The 24,863-nt window shown below is 38.0% G+C and overlaps 4 protein-coding genes across 4 annotated transcripts; 2 read left to right on the top strand and 2 right to left on the bottom strand.

The window, feature by feature from the left end:
• Positions 1 to 1,093: 1,093 nt before the first annotated feature.
• On the top strand, positions 1,094 to 4,107 carry LOC113770878 (septum-promoting GTP-binding protein 1). The gene is made up of 6 exons (XM_027315495.1): positions 1,094 to 1,725; positions 1,869 to 1,989; positions 2,161 to 2,257; positions 2,375 to 2,414; positions 2,767 to 2,850; positions 3,588 to 4,107. Exons 1-6 carry the CDS (start codon positions 1,357 to 1,359, stop codon positions 3,750 to 3,752), a joined length of 876 nt encoding a protein of 291 aa, XP_027171296.1. The 5' UTR covers positions 1,094 to 1,356; the 3' UTR covers positions 3,753 to 4,107.
• Positions 4,108 to 7,604: 3,497 nt separating this feature from the next.
• LOC113771944 (putative F-box protein At3g29830) lies at positions 7,605 to 10,277 on the bottom strand. Its single transcript, XM_027316490.1, has 4 exons — positions 9,339 to 10,277; positions 8,409 to 8,457; positions 8,078 to 8,322; positions 7,605 to 7,919 (listed from the first exon to the last, which is right to left on the bottom strand). Exons 1-4 carry the CDS (start codon positions 10,275 to 10,277, stop codon positions 7,605 to 7,607), a joined length of 1,548 nt encoding a protein of 515 aa, XP_027172291.1.
• Positions 10,278 to 13,726: 3,449 nt separating this feature from the next.
• Positions 13,727 to 19,509, bottom strand: LOC113772578 (FHA domain-containing protein DDL). The gene is made up of 11 exons (XM_027317204.1): positions 19,425 to 19,509; positions 18,074 to 18,745; positions 16,963 to 16,991; positions 16,727 to 16,793; positions 16,406 to 16,463; positions 15,957 to 16,049; positions 15,526 to 15,640; positions 15,359 to 15,406; positions 15,212 to 15,257; positions 15,018 to 15,088; positions 13,727 to 14,039 (listed from the first exon to the last, which is right to left on the bottom strand). Exons 2-11 carry the CDS (start codon positions 18,713 to 18,715, stop codon positions 14,000 to 14,002), a joined length of 1,209 nt encoding a protein of 402 aa, XP_027173005.1. The 5' UTR covers positions 18,716 to 18,745; positions 19,425 to 19,509; the 3' UTR covers positions 13,727 to 13,999.
• A 1,988-nt stretch (positions 19,510 to 21,497) lies between these two features.
• LOC113770146 (tryptophan synthase beta chain 1-like) lies at positions 21,498 to 24,843 on the top strand. The gene is made up of 5 exons (XM_027314528.1): positions 21,498 to 21,867; positions 22,363 to 22,719; positions 23,539 to 23,981; positions 24,077 to 24,171; positions 24,429 to 24,843. The coding sequence occupies exons 1-5, from the start codon at positions 21,538 to 21,540 to the stop codon at positions 24,602 to 24,604; spliced, it is 1,401 nt and encodes a 466-aa protein (XP_027170329.1). The 5' UTR covers positions 21,498 to 21,537; the 3' UTR covers positions 24,605 to 24,843.
• The last annotated feature ends 20 nt before the right edge of the window (positions 24,844 to 24,863 follow it).

Genomic DNA, 24,863 nt, shown 5'->3' with positions numbered 1-24,863 from the left:
TTTTTCTTTAGCTAGTAACACGACGCTACTAGTGCTAGCTAGTAATACGACTACTGTTCTTTTATATTTTTTGTGTTGTAAGCATATAGTGCAGACATGTCATGCTTTATTGTTACGGTGCACAGACGTCACAAGATGGTGGTGTTAGGTGTACTTGTACTTTGGCCCATAGCTGCTGCTTTATCCATTCTTTCCACACCGGAGCTTGAAGATCTAGCTCACTAAGGTGACCGACCTTTTCTACTTTTCTTTTCTTTTTTTTTTTGTCTGGGCGAAAGATTTTTTTGGGGTGAATCAAATTTGAATAACCCACCCTCCGAAAACATATATTCCTCAATTTATGTATAGCACTATTAAGAAAGAGAATTTTTATTTTTCTTACTAACTATCTTTTATTTGATGTATTAATAGTTATGGAGAATAAGTGATGGGTCACCTGAAAGATAAAGATAAAATTTTATTTAAAAAATTGGGTCAATTTTTTGGTTATGGAGAATAAGTGGTGAATTGCAATTTTTTGGAGTTTTTGTAAAAAAAATGTAATGTAACAATTTGATATGTGTGAAGTAAAAAGATGATTGAAAAATGTATTTATAGAAAACGTAGATATTTTTTTTTTTTTATAGAAAATCCCTCTCCAAAAGTCCTAGCTTGATCCCTAAATTTTAGATTTATCCAATTTTGAGACGTGAACTTCCCGGCGTTTACTCTTGATTGTGCATTCACTTTTCATGTATGGGATGCAGCTATGGTGCAAACACACGATAAGAGCAAGTTTGACTATGAGCCAATCTTTGTTATCTCCTACTACTATTCTTGATTTAGATAAAACGTTCGCCTCTCACTAACCCAAGTTCCCGTAATCTTTTCATTCTTTTCTGTCTAACATTTTCTCTCTTAAATACAAAAAAAGAAGTTTTGAGTCCATCCTTCCTTCTTATCTCTTGAACATGTTGCTTGAAACCTTAATTTATTTTACCGACTTAATCTACCCTTTTAGATTTGACAGTACCCACCCATGAAATTGAGCAGTCTATATATAATAATCAATTGGAGTAAAGCCAGAATAGTCCAATTGACCTAAATGCCCAGGCTTCGTTGAAACCAAGAAGCCGGCAACTTGGACTGTTTTGGTATCCGTAGCGTACCGGTCAACCGCCCCCCTAGTTTTTGATAACACAACTTCGCAGGCAGTTAGGCTTTGAAAGTCTCCCAGAGACTTGCTCAGCAGTAGGAGAGTGGAGGGTAGAGTAACCGAACAAATTGAGGTCCCAAAGCCATCAAGCCATTCATTCAAGCCTAGCCGAAACAGAAACAAGCCCGCCATGCCAAGACAAAGAGCTTTGGTATACATCAATGGATTCAAGAGTCCATGAAAGAACTGGCAAGAGGATGACCCAAGTAATCAGAAAATTTGTTCACGTCAGGATAAGGTGGAGTTTACTAGATAAAGTGTCCATTTTCCGGGAGTTCTTTAGGTTCCTTTGGGAGAGAATTCTTGCTTGTTCTATTGGGAAGCCTGTGAGGTACAGAAGGCTTTCTCAGAGGTCCTCTTCTCCTCCTCCTTCGTCCATGGAAGCTTTAGAGCCTGGTGGTAACGTGTTGGGGCAGGATCAGCCCTCGACTACTTGTAGTCTGGGCTTTGATAATGATAGTGATTCGGATTTAGTCAGCTTGAAGATCAGCATTTTGGGTGATTGTCAGATTGGAAAAACGAGTTTTGTGGTAAGTGCTTTATGATTTTCTTTAACCATTTCTTGGTTACAGCAAAGAAATGTCAGTCTTGAGCCCTTCTTTTCCTTCCCCAACCCTCCCCTGCTAATGAATCGCTCGAGAAATTCATGGTTATGTTCTCTTCGATGTTGTAGGTAAAGTATGTAGGTGATGAACAAGAAAAGAGAGGTTTGCAGATGAAAGGATTAAATTTAATGGATAAAATCTTATTTGTTCGAGGTGCAAGGATTGCTTTTAGAATATGGGATGTTGGAGGTAAGTTGAATCATTTGACCCTGCTGCCTTTGGTTTGGTGAGAATGCCTTCTTTTATCTTTTTCTTGTATTGGAATTTGGTGCAGTTACAGTGAATTTTAAGTTTAAAGATTTTTAGAAATCTACAAGTTCTTGATATAGTAGTAATATTTTTGGATATATATATATATAGGTGATAGAAGGTCCCTTGATCAAGTCCCAATTGCTTGTAAAGATGCTGTTGCAATTTTGTTCATGTTTGACCTCACCAGTCGTTGTACATTAAGCAGGTAAAATTTAATATGCTTGCAGTTGCAGCCATCATACAGAAAAGCTTGAATGTAGAAGGTTTTTTTTTTTCCCATGCATTACTTTTGCTCAAAAATTCTCTTGTACTGTGATTGCAGTGTAATTGGATGGTATACTGAAGCAAGAAAGTGGAATCAGGTACTTTACTTCAGGACAATAACTCCTTTAGGTAGAGATAAAGGGAGTAACTCCTGTAGTTAAAGATTTATGTGTTCATTAGAGAGAGTTGGCCTTGACTAGCATAATAATATCCCAATTCCCGCGGTAGGAAAGGAGTATTCTAATAATGGTAATTGGCAATAATTAGACTTGGTTGTTGATAATTGGAGTTGCTTCAATAATTTCAATGCTCATAATTAAAACTTGATGATCTCAAGATTATGGTATGAGATGGGATGCTTCTTGTTTGGATGGAAAGGGAATGAGTTTAATTGTTTACTTGATTGGTTTTGCTGATTGATGCCTCCTCCTCATCTGAAACTATTTGCAGACTGCAATTCCTATCCTAATTGGGGCCAAGTTTGATGATTTCGTTCAGCTTCCACCAGATATTCAATATACTGTCATAACTCAGGTAAAAAAATAAATAAAAATTGTTTATTAAGTCCAAAAATTCACCTGCTCTTTTTTTTTTTTTTATGGACTGTGTGATTCATGCTCAGGTAACAAAATGTTCTTGAAATTCACTCTTATCATATTTTTTTTTTTTTAACGCGCAAGGCTCCTTATCTGTAATACTGAGTTGTCTATTTCTGTGAAACATGTGATCCAACTTTCATGCTAATAACAACATTTCATGATAAACTGCATGTAGAAAAAATCAAATATTTAATGAGGGGCATACATACCCCACGTGTACCAGATGTTGAGCCCTTGTTTTTTTTTTTTTTTTTGGTTGGTGCCTTTGGGAAAAATAAGGGAAAATTTTGGAGTCTTGAAGATTGTCACTTCAAAGACAACTGTGTTAAGAAGAGAGGAAGGAAAACATGCGTCAAAGTATGGAACTTTTCTCCTCTCTTTCCGCGTTGGCATTGTGGATAAGTCCCCATTCCAACGCAAGAAGAAGAGAACAACATCTGTAATCTTCTGTTGCTTCAACAAAGCTGGATTCCATATTGAACAAAATTACTCTTTTTTTTTTTGTTTTTTGTTTGACGTTAGAGTTAAGGCAGGAGAACATATTTTTCTTTTCTTTAAACAAAAAACAAATAGCAGGCAGCAATTATTTATGTTATTCCATTCTTTACGCGTACCCAAAGTTCGTCCACATGCAAGTAAGTAATTTGTATGCATCCTATATATCCTGTGCAGGCTAGAGCGTATGCAAGGGCCATGAAGGCAACCCTTTTCTTCTCAAGTGCAACCCACAACATCAATGTCAACAAGATCTTCAAATTTATTATGGCTAAGCTTTTTAACTTGCCATGGACGGTGCAGAGAAACTTGACGGTTGGGGAACCTATTATCGACTTCTAATAACTTGCTTTCGGCCCCCAAACACTTTGTAAATATATAATAGTTCTGTCCGGTCCTTTTTTGGGCAACCAAAACCTTCTTTTCCTTTGTTGGTGAAAAAAAGGGATGAACGATGAAGATCAATAGCTAAGAGAATTGAGATGTTTGTTTCACCTCAAGGATTAGGTGTCCTTTTTTTTTTTTTCCTTGTAATTCTTTCTCTATTCTTCTTTTTTTTTTTGCCAAAAATTTTTTTTTTTTCTTGCTCTTAGGGATCTCGTCTTCTCGCCTTCTCCACTGTATGTAGAAGACTAAAAGTCTTTAGACTTGATGGGTTGTTTCTGTCTCCCTAAAAGAGGGCGAAAAATATCATCAATGCATGCAATGCAATGAATGTTTCCGCTTAATGAGAAATAGATAATTGGAATTAGAAACGGTGAAATTGTTACCCATCATCCTGGAAAATGGAAAAGGAGAGTCAATATTCAATAAGCTACTCTTGGGCCAAGTAATACAACTGTGGAGGCAAACTACGAGCCCGTTATCTATGAAACCTTGCGTTAGCATTGGGTGCTGTGTCTGTACTTTTCAGCCCATTGCTTACCACTTTTTCTTTGCTCATTGTTGCGCGGTGAGCCCAATTTATACGGGTCTTATGCGACATTATGTGGGCCTAAACCCAATTTAGCTAGCTAACAAACTTTGTCTTCTCGTCTGCATTTTTTCCCAGCATTTTAAAGTAGGCCCACTCCCCGGTTTGTGTTAGATTCTCTTCATCAATTGTCATTGGTTTTCTCCTTTTGTTTTTTTGTTTTTGGTAAGACATGCATGATTTCATTGCCATGAATCTATGTTAAAGACAAAAAAATATATCAATGGTCATAAGAAGATTTATTTCGTTGGAAATAAATGAGTAGAGATTCAATTTAATTTGATGAGGCTATTTTCCTTGGAGTTTTCATTTTGTGTTTCACATATTATTATGCCATAGAAATGTAGAGAGAAAAGAATGGCCCCATAAAACCTATGCTTGATTTCCTTTTACATAATTTGGGTTGAAATCAAACCTTAGCTACATTTGATTTCTTTTTTTTTTTTAAAGAGATATGTTGATGGTCTTGTACAATCCAATTCTACATGCTTATACAACAACAACTACTGACTCGGTCGTGTTGTATTCAATTCCATTTGCTCCGCACGTTTCAGACTCCCATGCACTTGCAAGGGACATTTTGCATATCTGATTTTCAGACAGCATGACTCAGATTGTATCACTTCATTTTACGATACGACGTGGCATAATTTGGTTCATTGAATTTTTTGGCCCTAGGGCCGGAATAGTTAACAGAAAATTTATTTGGACCGATTTTATATATTTTACATAAGACGTTACTTGATTTGCACGTGATATAACTTATTTTGTACAATGTGTAATTATAAAACAAAATTTTATACATCTCACGTATGATGTAAAAAATGATATATAAAATGAAATCTAAACCTTATATATTATTTTTTGGTAAAATCTTGACCATCAACATCCGGAACGCAATCGTTCCTGATAATTTTGTACAATTTGCACACCGCATAATTTTATTTGCATAATATATAATTTTAGAACAAAATTTTATGAGCTCCACACACGTTATGAAAATCGAAATACAAGACGTGATTTGGACCATATAATTTTTTGTGGCCAGGATCTGTGCAGGGACGGTCCTTCTCTGAGTCTTTGCAGACCTACCTAAAATTGAGGACTTTTACTAGTGCTACTCCTTAGCCTTTCGAAAGGGAGGGAAAGCCGGATACAAGCGGGACTAGCAGTCAACAGTTTCAGGATACCATCAATCAAATCCAATAGATCGTGTGCTGTTTGAAAACTAATTGGTAGTACAAGTCAATGTGATGATTACTCTGTCAGTACAAACATCCAATCACCGTCACTTCACTACAATACTTAAACAAGTTTTGCATTCCCAGTCCGTCCGAGCCTCACGAAGCCATCATATCATTTCTTTCCTCAAGAAAATATGTACTAGTATACTAATGACTTGTACCTAGGGATGTAAGAGCTTGACTCGAATTCGGTCAAATCGAGTTCAATTTGAGTTTCGAGCAGCTCGATAAATTTATCGAATTGAGTTCGAGCATTCAGAAGTGATGCTCGAAGGCTCGACGAGCCTTATCGAATATTTTAATTTTAATTATTTAATATTTTAATTTTAATTATTTAATATATTATTATTATAAAATTACCCTTATACCCAAAAAGAATTGTCGAATTTACGAAATGTTTCAAGTCATATAAAAATTTTAAAAGGGTAATAATGTCTTTTCGCCCAAAAATTATCAAAAAAATGAAATTTAATAACTCGAGTTCGAACGAGCTCGAGCAGCTCGATAAGACTCGAATGGATTCGAGCCCATACGAGTCGAGCTCGAGTATTGCGAGCAAGCTTCGAGCTCGAGCACCCTATCTGTATGTCGAGTCGAGCTCAAGTATCGCGATATTCGAGTTCGACTCAACTCGATTACACCCCTACTTGTATCACTTTTGCATCTAATGTACTCGCAAGCACTTGTACATGTACGATTAGTGTATATTGACCACATGGAAGAGAACGATTTGGATACAGGCAAAGCTACCATTTTTATGATTCTTGTACTACATTTCTTCTCTGATGGAGTAATAGTTGTAGACCGTTCATGGGTTCATTCTGATTTTACCGACCGAAACCTTATCATAAAAGACATTAATTATAGTGTCTGCTGTACTGTATAATTGTCAAGAGAAAAATGAATAATGTGTGAAATCAGGGTAATTCCCACAATACTATGTAGCTACTCGATGTAGGCATTATGCTAGTACAAAATGCTAGATGTAGGCATTATGCAAACACTTGCGCTTGTATTTGCTTATGAAAGGAATGAAACCTCGAATGGATTTATATATGCGTGCGCATTGTCACAGGATTCACAATGCCACTTTTTCAGTAACAATTCAATATCACTTCTATATTTATGTCAAATGTCCCGTTTATTTAATTTATCATGCGTTATTTATTTAAATTTCTTCTACCATCACGTGATAAATGAGATTGACACTGAATTTGACATCGAATAATGACACAAAGGATCCCAACTGTACAAATCAATGCAAGCTGTCCAATTCATATGTTTAATGGAGTTAACACCTTATACCCTGTTACGCACCAAGCCATAGCCCAAAAAAAAAAACTGCTATATTTCGTCACAACTATCACACAAGAAGAAGGGTCCAATGCCACCATAGCGGATTTGGGACAGGGACGGTCGTCAGTATGACCGTCCCTGCACGGTTAAGGGTCAAGATTTGCCCTCAAAATTTTGTGCGGCTGAGATTACACCATGTAACTCGATTTCCGCGCCAAGTGTGGGGCCCACCACTATCTGTTGTAAAAATACATCCTATGAAAAAAAAGTTACGCGATGTACAAAGAAAGTTACGCGCAGTTGATAATGACCAAAACCGCCTGGGACGGTTGCACCTGCAACCGTCCGTGCCCCGAGTCCCACCATATCACTTGCAACCCCAAATAAATCTGATCTTCTATCAAATCTGCAAAAACTCAAGACACACACAAATATTTCTTTTGGGGTTCAGAGATTTAATGGTATGTATCACAACTAGTGTCCAATTCATGTCATTATAACACTTACATTACATTACATTACAAGTCCCAAAAAAATCTGATGCGTATCAAATCTGCTAAAAATGAGACACTTAACAATAACATCTCCGTTGGGGCGTAGAGATTAATGATCTGTATCATAATCATATAAATCTCTAAGCACCAAAGGAGCAAAAGCTTGCCAACATCTCCATCTTCTATCTTATTTACGACGTAAGAATATTCGGAGTCCTTTGGATGCTACTTTGCAATTCTTTAAGCTACGAATTTTGTTGAAGTAAGTTTCTTCCATGCTTCCACCACCAGGACCTCTTTCCTTTGAAAGGTGAATGTGCACTTCATCCAAAACCCTACCATGTTTGAGAAGATATCTCAGCACCAAAAGTTCATTTGGCTCCCCTTTAAACCCTTCCACATAAACTGATTTTAACTTGCTCCTCAAGCAAGTGTAGTTTGGTTGATATCGTCCAGCATACAAAAATGCATGATGCTCAATGTCAAATGGAGGGTCGCACTCCTGAAGCCACGGCCAAATTTACGTGTTGTTAGAATTTTGCAGAATAGACACTATGAACCGAGAAGGGTGCTAAATGAAACTATCAAAAACTTCAGGGGAGATTTCTGAAATTACCCCTTGAGAAAAAAATGATTGAAAGAAAGAAATTTGAAACTCACCCGAAAAATTCTGATTGAAGTAGTAAGGTCAATTGTGAGGACCTCAAGATTAGGACAACTATTGAGAAAGAAAGTGATCCCGTAGAATTCCCTTCTGTCCAAGGATGTCTTCAGCGTCAGGCAGTTCACACACCCAAGAACAGGCTGCAACTTGAGTGGCTCCTCCCCAGTAGGAATTACCTTTACCACCACCACCCCCGGCCCCAAAAAGAAAAAAAGGCAGAAGAAGTTGAGTGGCCTCATATCTAAATATTGCACGAACAATGCACGATCAGGATATCTAACATGAGATTGCAATTACTCTTCGCAAGACCTGTGCATTATAGTCTACACTCTACTAGATAGCCTCCAATGTACAAGCTTTTTGAATCCACATTGCACTGTATAATTTAAAAAAGTGCAGGGAATGTAGTATCATTCAATGACAAAAAAAAAAGTTTGTTATTCAATGATAATATGTCACCCTACTAAATTAGTACGACTTTTTGGTTTCAGATTTCAGCAATTCAAAGAAAATGTTAATGTTCTTCTAATTGCCAAATTTATTTGTAGAGGTTGTGATTTCAACAAGTCCGGTTTTGGTCCTCGTACTTTCATACTATGTGATCAGGTATTTTCCAGGTACTATTCCCAGCCAGTCTTAGATGATCATATGATTTTTGTGTTGAAGGCCAGAATTCAAGCGACTTGTACAATAGGAATTGCCCAAAAGGAAATTGCTCAGTTTTCGGGGATTGCAAGAAAATCTATTCTGCATTGACTAACTTGCTCAGTGCTGGATCAGAGGAACACCCAGAATCTTGTTTGGAGGTCACAAGGAAGAAGTACATGCTAAAAAGTTCTGATTTTGATGCAAGTAGGAGGCTTTTCAGTGACAAAATTACTAATCCAAAGAAGCTGTTGCCAATTTTTATGTCCTTCGTATTTACTCTATATATATATACTTTTCTCTACGTTTTTGTCAGGGGATATTCTTTAATGTTTTTCACCTCCACAGGAATCACTTGGCATGCCCATATATTGCACGATATTTCTTCTTATTATTCCTTTTTTTTTTCCCACCTCTACGACAATGATCAGTTATAATAATATTGCACAGATATTGGACGTAATTAGTATTCGGTTGCTTGCTAGGAGAGCGTAAATGACTCATTTTAAAATGTAGTAGCAGTGAGAATCAAATGAAAATGCCTAGCAGGGAAAAAAAAAAAAGAATCAAATGGAAACAAATCTGATGGAGAAATTTGATATGAATAGTTACCTGAAGCATATAACTGCAAATGGTCAGTGTCCTGACACAAGCAATTTCAGCTAGGAGCGCACAAAGAATGTCCCCATATTCACCATATTCCCCGTGGAGACCAAAATCAAGGTCCGCCTCCTCCATTGATCCCAGCCTTTCAAACTCAAATGTAGTCAGCACTCCAGAATACTTGAAGACTCGCAATTTCGGAGCATTAATCAGGATGTTTGGCATCCTCATGTTAGGTCCAGCTCCAGAGCACTTCTCTAGGACCAAGGTCTTCAACCTCGGGCCAATAACCTCGAAGTAACCAGCATGAAAGCAATTCTTCGTACTCAGAGTCTCTAGTGCAGGACACTTTTCCATCAAGTTCTTGATAAAAGCAGAAGGCAGCCCAATCCATCCCAAATGAACACTCTTCAGAGCAGTGAAATTCGGGGATGCCTGCGAAATTCGTGGAGGATTGCAAGAAAACAGCCTCAAAGATTCTAGAGTACGTTTGTGTTGATCATCAATGTTGGGCAGTTCAAGAAAGGCCTGATGACGTTGAATGAAGTCTTCATCCCATTCTGGATCAGAAAAATCAAGATCAATAACTTTAACTCTACGATCAGTAGCAAAACCGACGAAATGCTCCATCTCTAGACGATGATCCTCGGGGTGAGAGAATGCCAACCCAAACTTAACTGGACCCTCAGAATCCCGATAGTTTCCAATCCATCCAGCTACAAAATCAAGAAAAGCCCTTCTCTTGTTTTGCCGGGCTCCCTGATCAGAATCCGCTGCTTCAGGAACAAAATCCCTCTCGTCAAACTCCAGGTTTCTTGTTCCCACGGGAATACGACGCCATCTTCTTGAAAGCACGGAAGTTCTTACCGCTTCCTTGAACGGCAAAAAAGAGACGATGATGAACAGGACACCGTCGGGCAAAGGGGATAATCTATCTTGGTTATCCATCGCCTCTTTAGAACGTTAAAAGGCTGAGACGGAAGGAAGAGACTATAAGGTGGTGCAAACTCGAAAGTTGGCGAGAAAATGATGGGGATGAAGAGAGCTGATGCATGTCGACAGTACATATAGGGCTGGTAGAGTCGTGAACAGTTACGCGGGAGTCCGTCTGAAATGGGGGAGCCTGTGAAAAGGTGTGTCCTCCCAAATTTGAGTAGGCGGCGATGTATCTTTAGGGGGTTAGGGGGAGAGTTGGGACGAAACGGCACCAAACGAAGGGGTAGAAACGAATATAGAAAAGGAAGTATAAAAAGACACAAAATGGATTGCATCCTTTTGGACAAGAGAGCCAAATGCAGAACTGCACAAGTGCTTGCGCGTTTTTCTATTTTTGCAGTTTTGGTGAAATGAGAAGATTGATCTGGACTTATAAAATGAAAACCATAAATTTGGTCAACCCTTGTATCGTGTATGTTGCGGGTGGAAATGGGGCCTCTCTTTAGTTATACTGTAGTTGTGTATAGCGATAGAATTTTGATATAAATTAATGCAGTTTTAATAGTATAAAGTATAAACCAACCAAAGCTGGCAATTAAACCTACACTAAGTCGAGAACTCCTCTAGGTCAACTCAGCCGGTGAATTCTCGGGAGTATTCTTCGTGGGACGCGGTTCGAATTTGGCTTCATATATCGCCTGGATGCTCTTGGGGATAGGGTACTCCAGGTTCAGGGAGATTAGTTTGGCAAAACTGGGATACTCTCTTAATATTGAAAAAAAAAAAAAAAAAGGACCAAAGATAGAGCTAAGAGTCATATTATTATTGCATTGCTTATCTCTGTCAACTGGCAATTAATCCAATGATGCTAGACTTATATAAGGATCCTATGCTCCAATTCCAAGCCCTCGATCCATCCAAGGCAGCGTTTCAATGCAAGCGCTACGATCCAGTGCCATGCAACTTCAATTGCATGGTCGCTATGCACAGTAAAATCCATCGACCGACCAGTTTTGACACAAAAACATCTCAAACTTGAGGACAATAGGGATTACCTAAGAAAAAAAATCTTGTCGTACCACTTTAAAGCTAATTAAAGTTCCTGGTGTTACTTGTTTAATGAAGCCAATATTGACCATCTGAAGCAACTTTTGGGCGCCTTCAATTCAATTCTCCTCATGCTACAATTGCGTCTTATTTTAGTTAGATAGAACCTGCGTTGGATCCTATTAATTTTCTGTTAATCATGATATCACTGTTTATGCACGACAATAGCCGCACAAAAGCTGGCAGATTTGTGTAATTATGGAGCAATTCTACTTTTTCCCATTTAAGTTGGGTTAAAATTTTGCATAACATCATCATCATCGTCAGACAAGACAATGACCACAGTGAGCTTTTTGACGTGACAAAGCTAACTAGACAACCGCAGACTACCTGGAGACTGTAGAAATGTGCGTGCAATGGACGTGGATTTCGCTATTCATAATCAAAAGTTTTATCTTAGTAGTATTAGCTTTCTCTTAATCATCTTACATGCCATACGAAAAGGCAAAAAAAAGACAATGGGACAAGTGAAAATCATGCATTGACACTGTAAGAGAACAGATCACATAAGAGATCGACGAGTCATTAGTCTAATATAAAAAAAGTTGAGTGGATCTCAACTTTGATACATCATTATAAGATCTCGACCTTGAGGGAGATAGCCCCACTTTTTTATAAGGATTTCATCTTCGCTGGAGCAAAGGAATTTGAGGCATACAAGCAGGTGCAAGATTTTGTCTGTCCACCATATTAAGTCAATATTAATGATTTCAAGGAACTTTGTTAGGAATGTATAAACCTAAAATTACTGTATTATTAACACCACACGATAGTTTGCTCTATTTTAAGACTCTTTACGTCTGGGCATGATAAGTTATCCAGGTTTTTGGAGCTGGATCCTCGAAAGTTCATAATGGGACCATGATCCTTTGTTTTCTCCCCCTCTTTCAAAATTTTTACATATATCACTAACCGCGTAGAACGTTTTTCCATGTAAAGACTAGTATGTAGTTTGCAAGATTAGCGATCTCATTGAAATTGTTTAAAAAAGAGTCATGCAATAGATAATTCTTCAATTGTTTTTTTTTTTTTTGTAATTTTCAAGGCATATTCTTCTATTATTGCAAAAGTTAAATGATTTACATGTATTCTTGCATTTTTTTTTTTCGGAGACGACAACTGTTGTATAACCTAATCTATACTACACTAGGGGGGAGGGGGCGGACCTAAAGAGACCCAGGGATAATCCGGAGGGGACTGAACCACCATCGGACCAGATGGATGCACTACGCATCCGCCTGGATTTTTTTGAAGCCAAGTCACTTAAATGTGGCATTTTTGGTGGGGGTCGCCACCAGCCTTTGGGCTAGTGGTTACATGTATTCTTGCATTTGATTAAATAATTCTTGCAAAAGTTAAATAGTGTTTATTGGAGGACCGTACCACCGGACGACGCACAACCAATTCTATTAGTCGATATCATTTATTGTTTTTATCAAAAAGAAAAAGGGAAATGTTATTTACACTCCATTTTTTATTATTTGCACTCCTACTATTTGTTTTATTATATAGTCTAATAAATGAAACCTATATATTTAATGAATAACTTTTTATATACTGCCGGCATATAATTTCTTTTATACTAACAGGTTTAAATCATTGTCACATAACATAAATGCAAATTTAAAATTCAAATCATACCTATATGACATACATTCAGAATTACTAGTGTAAAAAAATCACTATACTATCAGTATATAAAAAAGTTAATTCATATTTCACAGATGTATTCTTGCATTGGAACTTTCAGACGGATGTGCCATCAACATTTAGAAAAAATACCAAGATGTCGAACAGCTATTATGCTACGATCGCAGTATTTATAACAGAAATCAAAACCATCCCAACTCTAAGACTGCAAGGCCTTTTAGTCATTCTTTGCCAAGTAAGATTACCAAGAACTCGTACACTTCAATAGTAGGATAGAAACGTTTTAACACTACTCAGGAACACAAGTTCGTCCTCTATTCATTCCAACTTCTTCCAAATAGTTTATGAAAATAGATATATCGCTTCAAAACCCATAGATCAATACACCAGTAATGCAAACACTCTCTCCTTCTCGAAGGAGAATGGATTGAATGATTCGGAGGATGGAAATACAAGTGTAAAAGGACTCGGTTCCAACCCGTTCACTTGCACTAAAAAAAATGCAACCACCCTCGCAATTCTTGGGTGTACCAAATAATGAAAGAGCCTAGACCGGTGAAAAGAGAAGTCTGGGCCAGAGGGGGGCCAAGGACCTTTTTTTTTTTTTGGGGGGGGGGGGGGGGGCGTGTGGGGTTGTGGAAGGGGCAGTTAGCACGCAGCCATGCAGACCCTTCGTCCTCCTGAAGCTTAATTCACCTCAAGGGTGCAAGAAGCGGTTATGTGCCCGGAAAATATATTTATCAATCCAATTGCAGCTGCTAAACAAATTACAGCTCCTGATTAAGCACAAAGTATAAACCAACATCTGTAGAAGAAAGAGCAAAATTTAGCAGGCAACATTTGCAGCTCAAATTTACAGCAAGACGCCACTGAAAGCAGTTGGACATCCTTCCAGCAAGCCTCAGGCAACATATCTTAATTCTTCACAACCACACCAATAGGCCTCACAAGCCATGATCGAAGCCAATGAATTAGCATCAACCAGCTGAGTTCTCGTGCAGCAGGACATACTCACGGCTGCCAAAACACACATTCAGGAATCAGGATCACTAAACAATATTCGTACTTAACTTCAAATGACAATACAGGCCAAAAGTGGAATATAGAGAGATTGTGGATTGCATTGTCCGTCCCATAATAATGTACAGGCACATATCCTTGAGTAACACATATTGCACCAACTTTGATAATACCATTAATACATATGGTACATGAAGCTAAAAGAGAACAAAACAAGAAACATTTAACAACTTGTAGTTTGGACCAGAAACGAGCTTCTGGGATCAGTATCCATGCCCAAAAATAACAAAAGAAAGTCACTTCACATTCCCATCAGCTAAGACCTACTTGCACCGTTCCTGCTGCTGAATGCTTCCACTTGCCCTTTTAAAGTTCAAAATGACATTCTTCTTTCATAGCACAAAAGTCCAACATATGGAAAATACATCCCAGGCAACTATTTGAGATGAAAAGGTCTAGGTAAAATTGCAAAACTGGATCCCTTATTTCCACATGATCATGGAGGTCAAGTTATTCTAAATACATAAGAGACTTCATACTCCCAAAAGCACAAGATAAACTTGCATCCTTATCCAACTTAAATTCTATAGTTTCTCCTTTTTGTTTTCTATTACAGGTTGATCTTTTGTCTACTCTTCTCAACTTCGATACACTGGTAACCAGAATGGAAAACCAACAAATAACAACACCAGCTGGGAAATTAGCACCCTCAAAATATTAAGCAAGCAAACAACTTTCGAAATCCAGACAAAGTGTCTGTAGCTCATGATAGACACCTGTTTTGATCACATTCAACAGTCCAGTATGCGGTTTAAAAATCAATGCATGCAACTAACAAATAAATGGATGCATCACAAAACATAAATATACATGCAGAAATAAAGATAACAATAACATAGAGCATGACTGTGATACCGTAGGCAGACTTTCAATTTCAAAGGAAACCAAAAAAGATAACTTGAATATGCAGCCTACCTACTATTACCAAACTTAATCGTATCTTTTTCAAAAAGTTCATAATATTTCTGAGCTTCAATTCGATCATCCTGCAAATTAAAAACCAAATGTAAAAACATAATTTGGCAACACAAATCAAATGTAGATGCTTCCCATACAAGAGAAAAGGCAAATTACATAAAGACAACTAATATAACTAACAAAGTGCTTACATTGATAAAAGTTCCATTGGTGCTCCCAAGATCCATTATATAAGGCCTAGATTATACAAGACAGGGGCAAAACATATCAGTCCTATAAGGGCATATCATTGCCATCTAAGGGAAGGTAAAAAATCTAAAGCTACACATTAGTCTTACTTTACTATCTTCGATACTGTACCATCAGGGTTCTCCTTCTCAACTTGCCTGCAAGTAAAGCAAAAAAAGGGCAATAATTAAAAGGATATTCTAAACTAATAACAAGAACATATACTAGAAAACCATAATACCAGCACTCATCCATGAGAACTAGCCTTGGATAATACCTATATTGAAGAACAGCGTGCTGTTTGCTGCAAGATGGGTGGTCTGTAGGGACGTCAGCAACCCTCCTTTCTCTCCCAAAAAGATAACAGCTTTGACGGTGTACGTAGAGGGGTTCTGCTCAACAAGTACATAAGACAAGATAGCAAAATATGATCAGAATCCTTTAAAAGAACTACAGAAATACAAGCAAGAGCCCCACAAAAATGCTAAAATAAATTGCTACCAATCCACTCTAACAAGCATTATTTTGTGACTCTGTACCATATCCACACATTCTAACATCCTTTTCAAACTGATAAATGAATGAAATTGGTTCCCTTCACCCACTTTCAACTACAGAAAACTAAAAAAAAATACCCCCAGAAAAAACCAACCTCAAGAATTACCAATAACAATGGTGATCAAAATGACAAAATGGTTATGAAATTACCATTCAATGGTTCACCACCCTTGAAAACATACAATCGCCACCTTATATCTGGCTTTCTTGCATCTGGTGGCTCAGTGAACAGCAGTGTTACACCTAACATGAGGTAGCACTCAGTAAGGAAAGGAGGAAAGTAAAGGAAGAAGGAAAAAAGTAATCACAATCTAACATAACCAGATTCTTAGTCACAAAATACTTCACCACCTTTCCTGGAAGAAAGCAAACCTGCCCTCTTTCCCTGATTCAGAGAGCAAATCCTAGTGTGTGTAGGATGTTTAGCATAATGAAAGCCAATTTATTTGCTTTCTCAAGTAAAACATATGCAAGCTTTGTAGGTTTTTTTTTTGGTTTTTTTTTTTTTTGTTTGGGGGGGTGGGGTTTGTTAAAGAAGGAAACAAAAAAAGAAACAGAACACGGTTTCGCCAGAATAAGATGATGAATCTATTTATCACCTCTATATCGGTTAGTCTCCGCAGCAAGCTTCCCAGACAACTCAAATGAAGGTTTTTCCTGCCAAAATGAATTGCCTGCTTAATTGCTGGCAGATTGTATATAAGCATTACAACGTTCATATGAAAAATCATTCTTACAAATAGTACTAAGAACTGAGGGCTGTGGGATGAAGGAAAGCTCATATAGTTTAGACATATACAAAATGAAAAAAGAGGATATATTCTTTTAATGCAAAGAAGCGAAGATGACAAAAGGCAGTAAAACATCAAGCCGGTTTGCTATCAATTAGTCGAAGAATTTCAAGTTGAGGCCAATACTACCTTTTCTTTTGATTCCAAAGCTGATTCAGTGGCTTTCATTTTAGCTACTGAATCATTTTCTCCATTCCTGCTCAAGTTGAGTGTAATGAACTACGTCAGGATAATATGAACTTGAAAGCCAGAAAATGCAGAAATATTGTACATACATAGCACCACCACTTAATATCTTAATAAGACTTTCAGAAGTATGAATTAAAAGCTCAGACAACAGAATGAAGTTCAATTTAAGAGCTCACCGATGATCAGAACCCCTTGAATTTGTTTCCTGAAAGGTAAAAGTATAAGCATATTAACATACATCTCTTTCTGAAAATGCAACTTAAGGAATACAAAGCAGGGCTGAAATAATGTTAAAACCTAAACTTTCTCCCATACTCTGCATTTAGCAAGAAAACAGAGACTTGCACAGTGATGATCAGGCAAATAAACCAATAATTCCTTTTTACCAAGAAATATCAGCTCAAATGCTTAATAATATCAAAACGCTCAAAGTTCAAGAAATGCAACAATCTCCACAATGAAATTAAAGGTTTGCTATTCACAAACACCCCTCCATATCCCAAGCAATTTTACAGCATAAATTCTATTTTTCTTTTTTATAAAATATCCCTTCAAGCTGTGTATGTTCTTAAGCATTCATTTGTAATCCCTTCAAGCGGTGTATAAAAGCGATATATTGTCCAACTTGCTTATAATCCAAGCCCTAAGATACTTCTACCCTCGCAAATACATTTCCTAGTCAGCTGTAGCATAATGCCTAAATATGAGAGGATTGAAAACATATCTAACCAATAAATGAGCTGATGGAACAGAAAGCCTAAAGAATCGGCAACATAAACTACAGAGAACTGCCTATAAAGTAAAGAATTTTAAACCTACTGATATACGTGGCAAAAAATCATCACTCACATTTATTGCAAAAAAGAAAATTGATGCATTGATGCCCTGTGTAGACGAGTAAAGAACAATCTTTCAGTTAATCTGTATGGGCAAAAGTGTGCCAATAATTCTTTATTTTAAGAAGAAAACTTATGCTTCTAGAACATGGGTAAAAAATCAAATGCCTAAGTAGAGGTTCTGATAACAGTTATGTCTGATCATTTTCTTCAATCTTCCAGTCCTCCCAACAATCTTTTCCATGTTGGAGGCAGTCGGGAGGCTGATAAGACACCAGGAATCTTGACTTCATGACATTATTGTTGGAAAACAGGTAAAGAAAAATTAATTCCATATATTTATACAGATCAGAAAGTTATTGCACCTTAAATTTGTGAAAAAAAGGGATTATCATACTATCATTAGTTACAAATCATAAAAATAGCAATGGACATGGATATCACCAGACACCTCATCACGTGCCCTCTTATCAGCAGCATGAGGAGATCTAGATCTGTGCCGACTCCTGTGGCGATAATTAGGCGGAGACACCGTGTGATCACGTTTCGATCTAGATGATACATTATCAACTCCATCCCTCCCAGACCGTCTCTCTCTTCTCTCATTTGCCACTTCCTTCTCTGAATCCCTTTCTCTATTAGAAGCTCTATCCCCTCGCTTACCATGAGTTCTCTGATTTTCTCTCTCACTTCCCTTCTCAGCCTCTCTTTCAGCTTGAGCTCTCTTTAACCTTTTGGTCTTTGGGGAGGGTGAACGACTATCAGGTGACTTTGAATTTGATCGCTTGGGCGACCTGGTGCGATTTGAGGGTCTTTCTCTGATTGGAGAGGCTGAAGAAGGAGATATTGATCTTCTCCTTGGTGGGGACTTTTTACGAATTGAAGGTTTCTCTCTCACAGGTGAACGAGACTCTGGCGACCTTGACCTGTCACGCCTTGGAGACCTGTTACGATTTGAAGTTTTCTCGGTCACTGTTGAGTTTGTGGAGCGAGAACTCCTGTGTCGAGGCGGAGACCTTTCTCTCCGCGAAGGACTCCTTCTACGTGGAGACCCACGAACCTTAGGAGGAGATTCTGAATGCCCACGCCCCATGAAAGCTTTCTGCTCTGCTCATGCACGTATCTGGTTGAAAGCGTGCAAGTTAGGAAATAAAGCTCACTACGACAGGTTTCTTTCAATGATTTCTCAAAAAATTAGTTCCTTTCTAGTAACCCTATTTCCTGTTATAGCCATCTGAGCCTGAAAACCAAATACTGTTTCCAATTTCTCATTCAAGCACATAACACCTCATTCACCAGCTGATGATTAACTAAGCAGCCTAAAAATTCAAGCTTTCTTCTCATAAATTTATTGCAAGTTCTTAAAACATAGACTTCTTTAGCTGAAGGGTCAAGCCTGGTCTTCAATTTGTTCCAGCACTTAATAATCAAACAGACATTTCGTCGAACAGATAAACTAACCACCCTTCCCGCCCACCCCCACCCCCAAAACCCCCCTTCCAAAAAATAAAATCCATAATGTATACCCAAAAACTGTATGACGAGTATATAATAAAGACATTTCACAACCAATCATGCTGGAAAAAACTGCATTTAGAAAAACTGTAAATTAACCAAAAAGAAAGTGTTATAACTGCATTTAGAAAAACTGTAAATTAACCCCAAAAAAAAATGTTCGACAATAAATCTTCTAACAAAAACTAAGCACTACAACAATGGGACCCAAGCGTGTTTAGTTCAACTCTTTTGAAATAAAACAAGGATCTAGAGGGAAGTTGGAGAATAACAGAGCAAGAACTTACAGTTTAGGGTTGAAGAGGAGGGTTTTTCTGCAGCAGAGCCCAGTGAAGAAAAAGAAGAAGATAGAGCAAGACCAATGCTTAGGGGACCTCTGTGATGATTTGTTCTGTAGCTCTAAACTTTGCAGCGTCGGTTGATATTTGGGCCAGATTCTCTCTTCTCTCAGGCTGCAGGCCCATCTAGAAAAGGTTTGGGCCCATGGCGAAAAGATTTGTCATTGGCAACAACCTCCTGTCATGGGTTCGCGGGTTTTTTTAAAGCCCGGATATTATAGATATCGTACGATTAATTATTATTCAGAACTCGAACACAACTGGGAAAGATCTCAAATAGTAATTCATATTTGTCATTTTAACCCATTTGATAAATGGGGCAATCCCTGCTATTTTGTATTTGGTAGTGTCAGTGCAATAAAAAGAAAAATTTTAAACAATGATTCCAAGTTCATATGGATCATGTTAACCTAATTAATAAATAGGCATATCCTTGTTAGTATGTTTTTTTATGTTATTATGATTTGTATTGAAAAAACCATTTAATCAGCAAGTAGATTCGCATCCAAATAGATGGTAGATACAAGCCAAAATTTTCAAAAAAATTTATGGAGTAGTCACAACACGAAGCATGGCATAATAAATTAATTAATTATACTACTTTTTTTTTTTGGTCTGACGAAGGGGGTATTCAGGTCATCGGGTAAACCGGACCTGACTAATCCCCCACCGGCCCCGGAGGAGCGGCCCCATCCCCCCGAACACGACAATCATGGGACTCGAATCCTGGCGGACACTGGACAACAGCTCCTTAGGAGGCATGCTGTGACCAATCGAGCTGTCCACAAGAACAATTAATTATACTACTTGTTAAATCATAATTGACACGAATCTACCCGTTATTTCAGTCTGTTGATTGACGTTGATTCGAGTCGAGAAAGCATCTCGTTATGATTTTGACACGAAGCGGTGCGCGATACATCCAGATACATGTACTTACGTTAGGTTGGAATCTATCCGAATCCTACACATGGATGGATACGGGTTCAAAGTGGGCGTTTTAATGTGCCGACATCTTTCCAAATTCGGTTGCAATCCTATAGTATGAACCCAACCAAGGGCACTGCACACCTCTTATTTTTGACATAACAAGTACTTGTGACCTAGCTGGCGGCTATTTGTTGGTGGGTGAATCCATTTTTTGTCTAGGTCCGGGTCGTATTCATGCCATTGTTTGCTTACGTAAGGAATTGCGCCTTCTGTTTATGGAAACTACTAATAATTGCTCCCATGTAGGCTAATTACTTAGAATACGGCTGAGAAAAAGAAAATTCGGACATCTACAGCTCTGACAGGATATGTTGCGTACTTATGGGTGCCGGACTGACACAGTCCTGTACCCAAAAGTGAGTTCAATTTTTTTATACTCTGACACGGTTAGTCCGGTACCTGACACAAAATTTTTTTTTTTTTGAAAGATGACAGGTTGCCCCTAAAGTTCTGCCCAAAGTTCTGCTTTCGAGTGCCTTGGAGTTAACAGGAAAGGTGATTCGTTTTGGTCCCAGCTTTAGATTGATGCCATTTTCAAATTAAAGAGCATGAAACCTTGGTTCCATATGGCCAATTCACACATTTGGGCACCTACTGCTTCTCACAATTGCTATAGACGAGGAGATCGGAGTTGGTGCGCATGCTATGGTCTTCATTCGACTTAGCATCGCTTCAGTGCATTATTTTTGAAAATAAGACTAGTGTACATGCTATGAGTACACCTGTATATAAAAAAATAAAAAAATAAAAAAATATTTGCCCTTGCAAATATGCTCATTGAAGAAGATGCTATTTTCAGTCGAAGAAATGAATAAATACGAGTATTAGGACTAAAATGGATCAAAATTTAAATATTAGGAACAATTCTGACTGATTTTAAATGTTAAGGATTAAAAAAAATTTTTTAACATATGTTAGGACCAATTTGACAAATTTCCCTTTTCTAAATAATTAGCCCCCCATGTAGTAGTTGTATTTACCAACTAGACAGTCCTTTTTAACAGCTAGGCGCTGACTACAAAATGCTCATCCCGTCTCTTCAAACGAATGTGCCTCCTATTTCCTGACTAAAATGGCGGCCTTTTCCACCGCTTCCGTCACCCCAGAAACCGCCGCCACTCCTCTATCGCTTCCCAAGCCCTACCGCCCCTCATCCGCCGCTTTTCTACGATCGCTACCCCGCAAATTCAACCGTTCTCCGAAGACCACCTCCCCTTCTGTTTTCTGCACCCTCACCAAGCAACCCATGACGTCTACAGAGGAAGAAGTGATTCTGCAACGCCCCGATTCCTTTGGCCGCTTTGGCAAATTTGGTGGCAAATATGTGCCTGAAACCCTAATGTATGCCCTTTCTGAGCTCGAGGATGCCTTCAAATCCCTCTCCGCCGATAATGAATTCCAGGTTTCTCCGAGTTCATCAGTTTGTATTTCCGTAAATTTGAGGCTTTTTTTTGCTTTGTGCTGATTATAGTTTCTAAGTTTTGCTAATTAATGTTTTTACTTAATTTAGTAATTGAATCCGGCTCTGGCTTTGCAGATTTTATGTGCCATTTCCTTCATTTGTTTGAAAGATTGATTTTTTTTTTTTAATAATTATTATCATCATTTGTTTGAAATATTGCTAATTGTTGTATTGAGAATGATGGAAAAGCTAATGACTTTACGGCAAAGTTTTTTTTTTTTTCAACTTGAAGAGAGGTCAATTTTTTCTTTCCATAACACACAAACAGATTTATCATTTTCATGTACCGTTTTTTGTGTGAGTTGTCCGGAATTGGTTATTTTGTGGATCGACTTAAAAGATGGCTAATTGGAGTCAATGCTTAGGAAATTAGTGTAACTTTCAGTGATTGTTTAATAGAACAAGGTTTATACTGACAAAATCTACTGATTGCAGAACGAGCTGGATGGAATCTTGAGAGATTATGTTGGACGGGAGACCCCTCTTTATTTTGCAGAACGGCTTACTGAGCACTATAGACGCCCCAGTGGTGAAGGGCCACATATTTATCTTAAAAGGGAAGACCTTAATCACACAGGAGCACACAAAATTAACAATGCGATTGGCCAAGCTTTACTTGCTAAACGGTTGGGCAAGAAAAGGATTATTGCTGAAACTGGAGCTGGTCAACATGGTGTGGCCACTGCTACTGTTTGTGCTCGGTTTGGTTTGGAGTGTGTCATTTACATGGGTGCTCAAGATATGGAGAGACAAGCTCTCAATGTCTTCAGGATGCGGCTGCTCGGAGCTGAGGTGTGTATCTTTGTTTTTAATTGCTTCAAAAAAAAAAAAAATTCAAAATCCAGCCTGCATTTTGATTACAGATTGAAGCTGCTATCTTGCATTCTCAGCTTTTGGTTTTAATATGGGAAAGCATTGCTCTTGTCATAATACTGGAGCTCTGTCCAATTGTTCGTGGTCACTGTTTCTTGTGGCGAAACTGAAACTTCTTTCCATCAGTCTTCATGTTTTGAGCTTTCTTGTGTCTTTGTTGTTGGTCTTTTTGTCCGATTTGCTTACAACAATCTCATTTCCTGCCTAGTATTAGAGCCTCTTTTTTTTTTGGGCAGCTTTAGAGATCACAAATTAGGTTTGCCTCTTATTTTGTTGTTTACTGGTTGTGTGTACTTTTAGTAGGCATTTTTGAGAATTATTCATATTGTCATGCATAATTGAACTTGTTCGTCGACAATCTGTATCCTACCTTTCTCTTATCTGTGGATTTCACATTGTTCTCATCCGTTATAATAATGATGAAAACAATATGGTTGTGGAGCATACCATTTTGACACAAAAGAGTACATTTCTGGATAGAAAAGAGTAAGAGTTTTAGCTTGATTGTCAAGAATCATGATTAAAAGACTGGTCGATGTTCATTGGTGATAGGCACAGTAAATGATTTTGATTAAAGTTTGAACAACTGTGAAGTTACCCATAATGAAAACTCTTTAGCTCGTTTTTTTGGCTTGGAGACTATAGCATTGCTTGATTTTATTGAATTTGAACAAGGCACACTATTGCCACAATGTCTCTGGTAATGCCACTTCTGACTTCCAAATTTTGGAACTGCAGGTTAGGCCAGTTCATTCTGGCACTGCCACGCTGAAAGATGCTACTTCAGAAGCTATAAGGGATTGGGTGACTAATGTGGAATCAACTCATTACATCCTGGGTTCCGTTGCAGGGCCACATCCATATCCAGTGATGGTGAGAGAGTTTCATGCAGTGATTGGTAAAGAAACCAGGAAGCAGGCATTGGAGAAATGGGGTGGGAAACCAGATGTGCTTGTTGCATGCGTTGGTGGAGGTTCAAATGCCATGGGCCTCTTTGATGACTTTGTCGATGACAAAGATGTTAGGTTAATTGGTGTGGAGGCTGCTGGTTTTGGAATAGAGAGTGGTAAACATGCTGCCACTTTAACCAAGGGTGAGGTTGGAGTGTTGCATGGAGCCATGAGCTATTTGTTGCAGGATGAAGATGGGCAGATAATTGAGCCTCATTCGATTAGTGCTGGGTAAAAGTGTCAACTTTATCCTTGCATATTTTCCTTTGATAGAAAACGTTTTTTGGGGACAAATCCTGACTACAATTTTCTCTCATCTCAAATAGCCTGGATTATCCTGGAGTTGGACCTGAACACAGCTTTTTGAAGGACATAGGACGTGCTGAATATTTCAGCGTTACTGATGAGGAGGCGTTGGAAGGTATGGAATAATAATGTTGACTCCCTATGAACCTTTTTTTTTTTTAACATTGGCTTGAAAAAGTTTTTTAAAATTATTATTTTTTTATTTTTAGAAGGAAAAATAGCCTAGGGGAGTGGCTTTTTAATGCCTTGTGATGGTTCTACTGTCGCTAAAAGGATATTTTGTTCTGATGGTTTTATATCCTGGTATCTTTCTGTTCTATTTATACCTTGTAGTATTTGTCCTTGACACGTTCCCTTCCAATGTTTATGCAGCTTTTAAGAGACTATCGCGGTTGGAGGGCATCATCCCTGCACTTGAGACATCTCATGCTGTGGCATATTTAGAGAAATTGTGCCCAACTCTTCCTGATGGAGCTAAGGTTGTACTTAACTGCAGTGGCAGAGGAGATAAGGATGTTCAGACAGCCATTAAACATCTAAAACTCTGAAGAAAAACTTTGATTGAAAAATAGATGTGCCATCAGTGGTAGTGTTGAGCAATTAGTTCAACTTCCAAGGGAACATTCTTTTTGTTCTATGGATGAGTGGTTCGTACCTTGAGCAGAACTTTTTTGTTATTATACATCAGAAACTTGGTTCTGGAGATGTTGTTGTAGATTTTGTACCGTTATTGACTGATACATTCATAATGCAATTAAGTTTCTTGAGAAATATAATTCACTTTCAATAGATTTTGTTCTTTCAAAT

Source organism: Coffea eugenioides, chromosome 5, assembly GCF_003713205.1.
Source record: "Coffea eugenioides isolate CCC68of chromosome 5, Ceug_1.0, whole genome shotgun sequence".
Lineage (NCBI taxonomy): Eukaryota > Viridiplantae > Streptophyta > Magnoliopsida > Gentianales > Rubiaceae > Coffea > Coffea eugenioides.
Note: the sequence above shows the minus strand (reverse complement) of the source record. Positions and strands in the feature narration are given on the sequence as shown.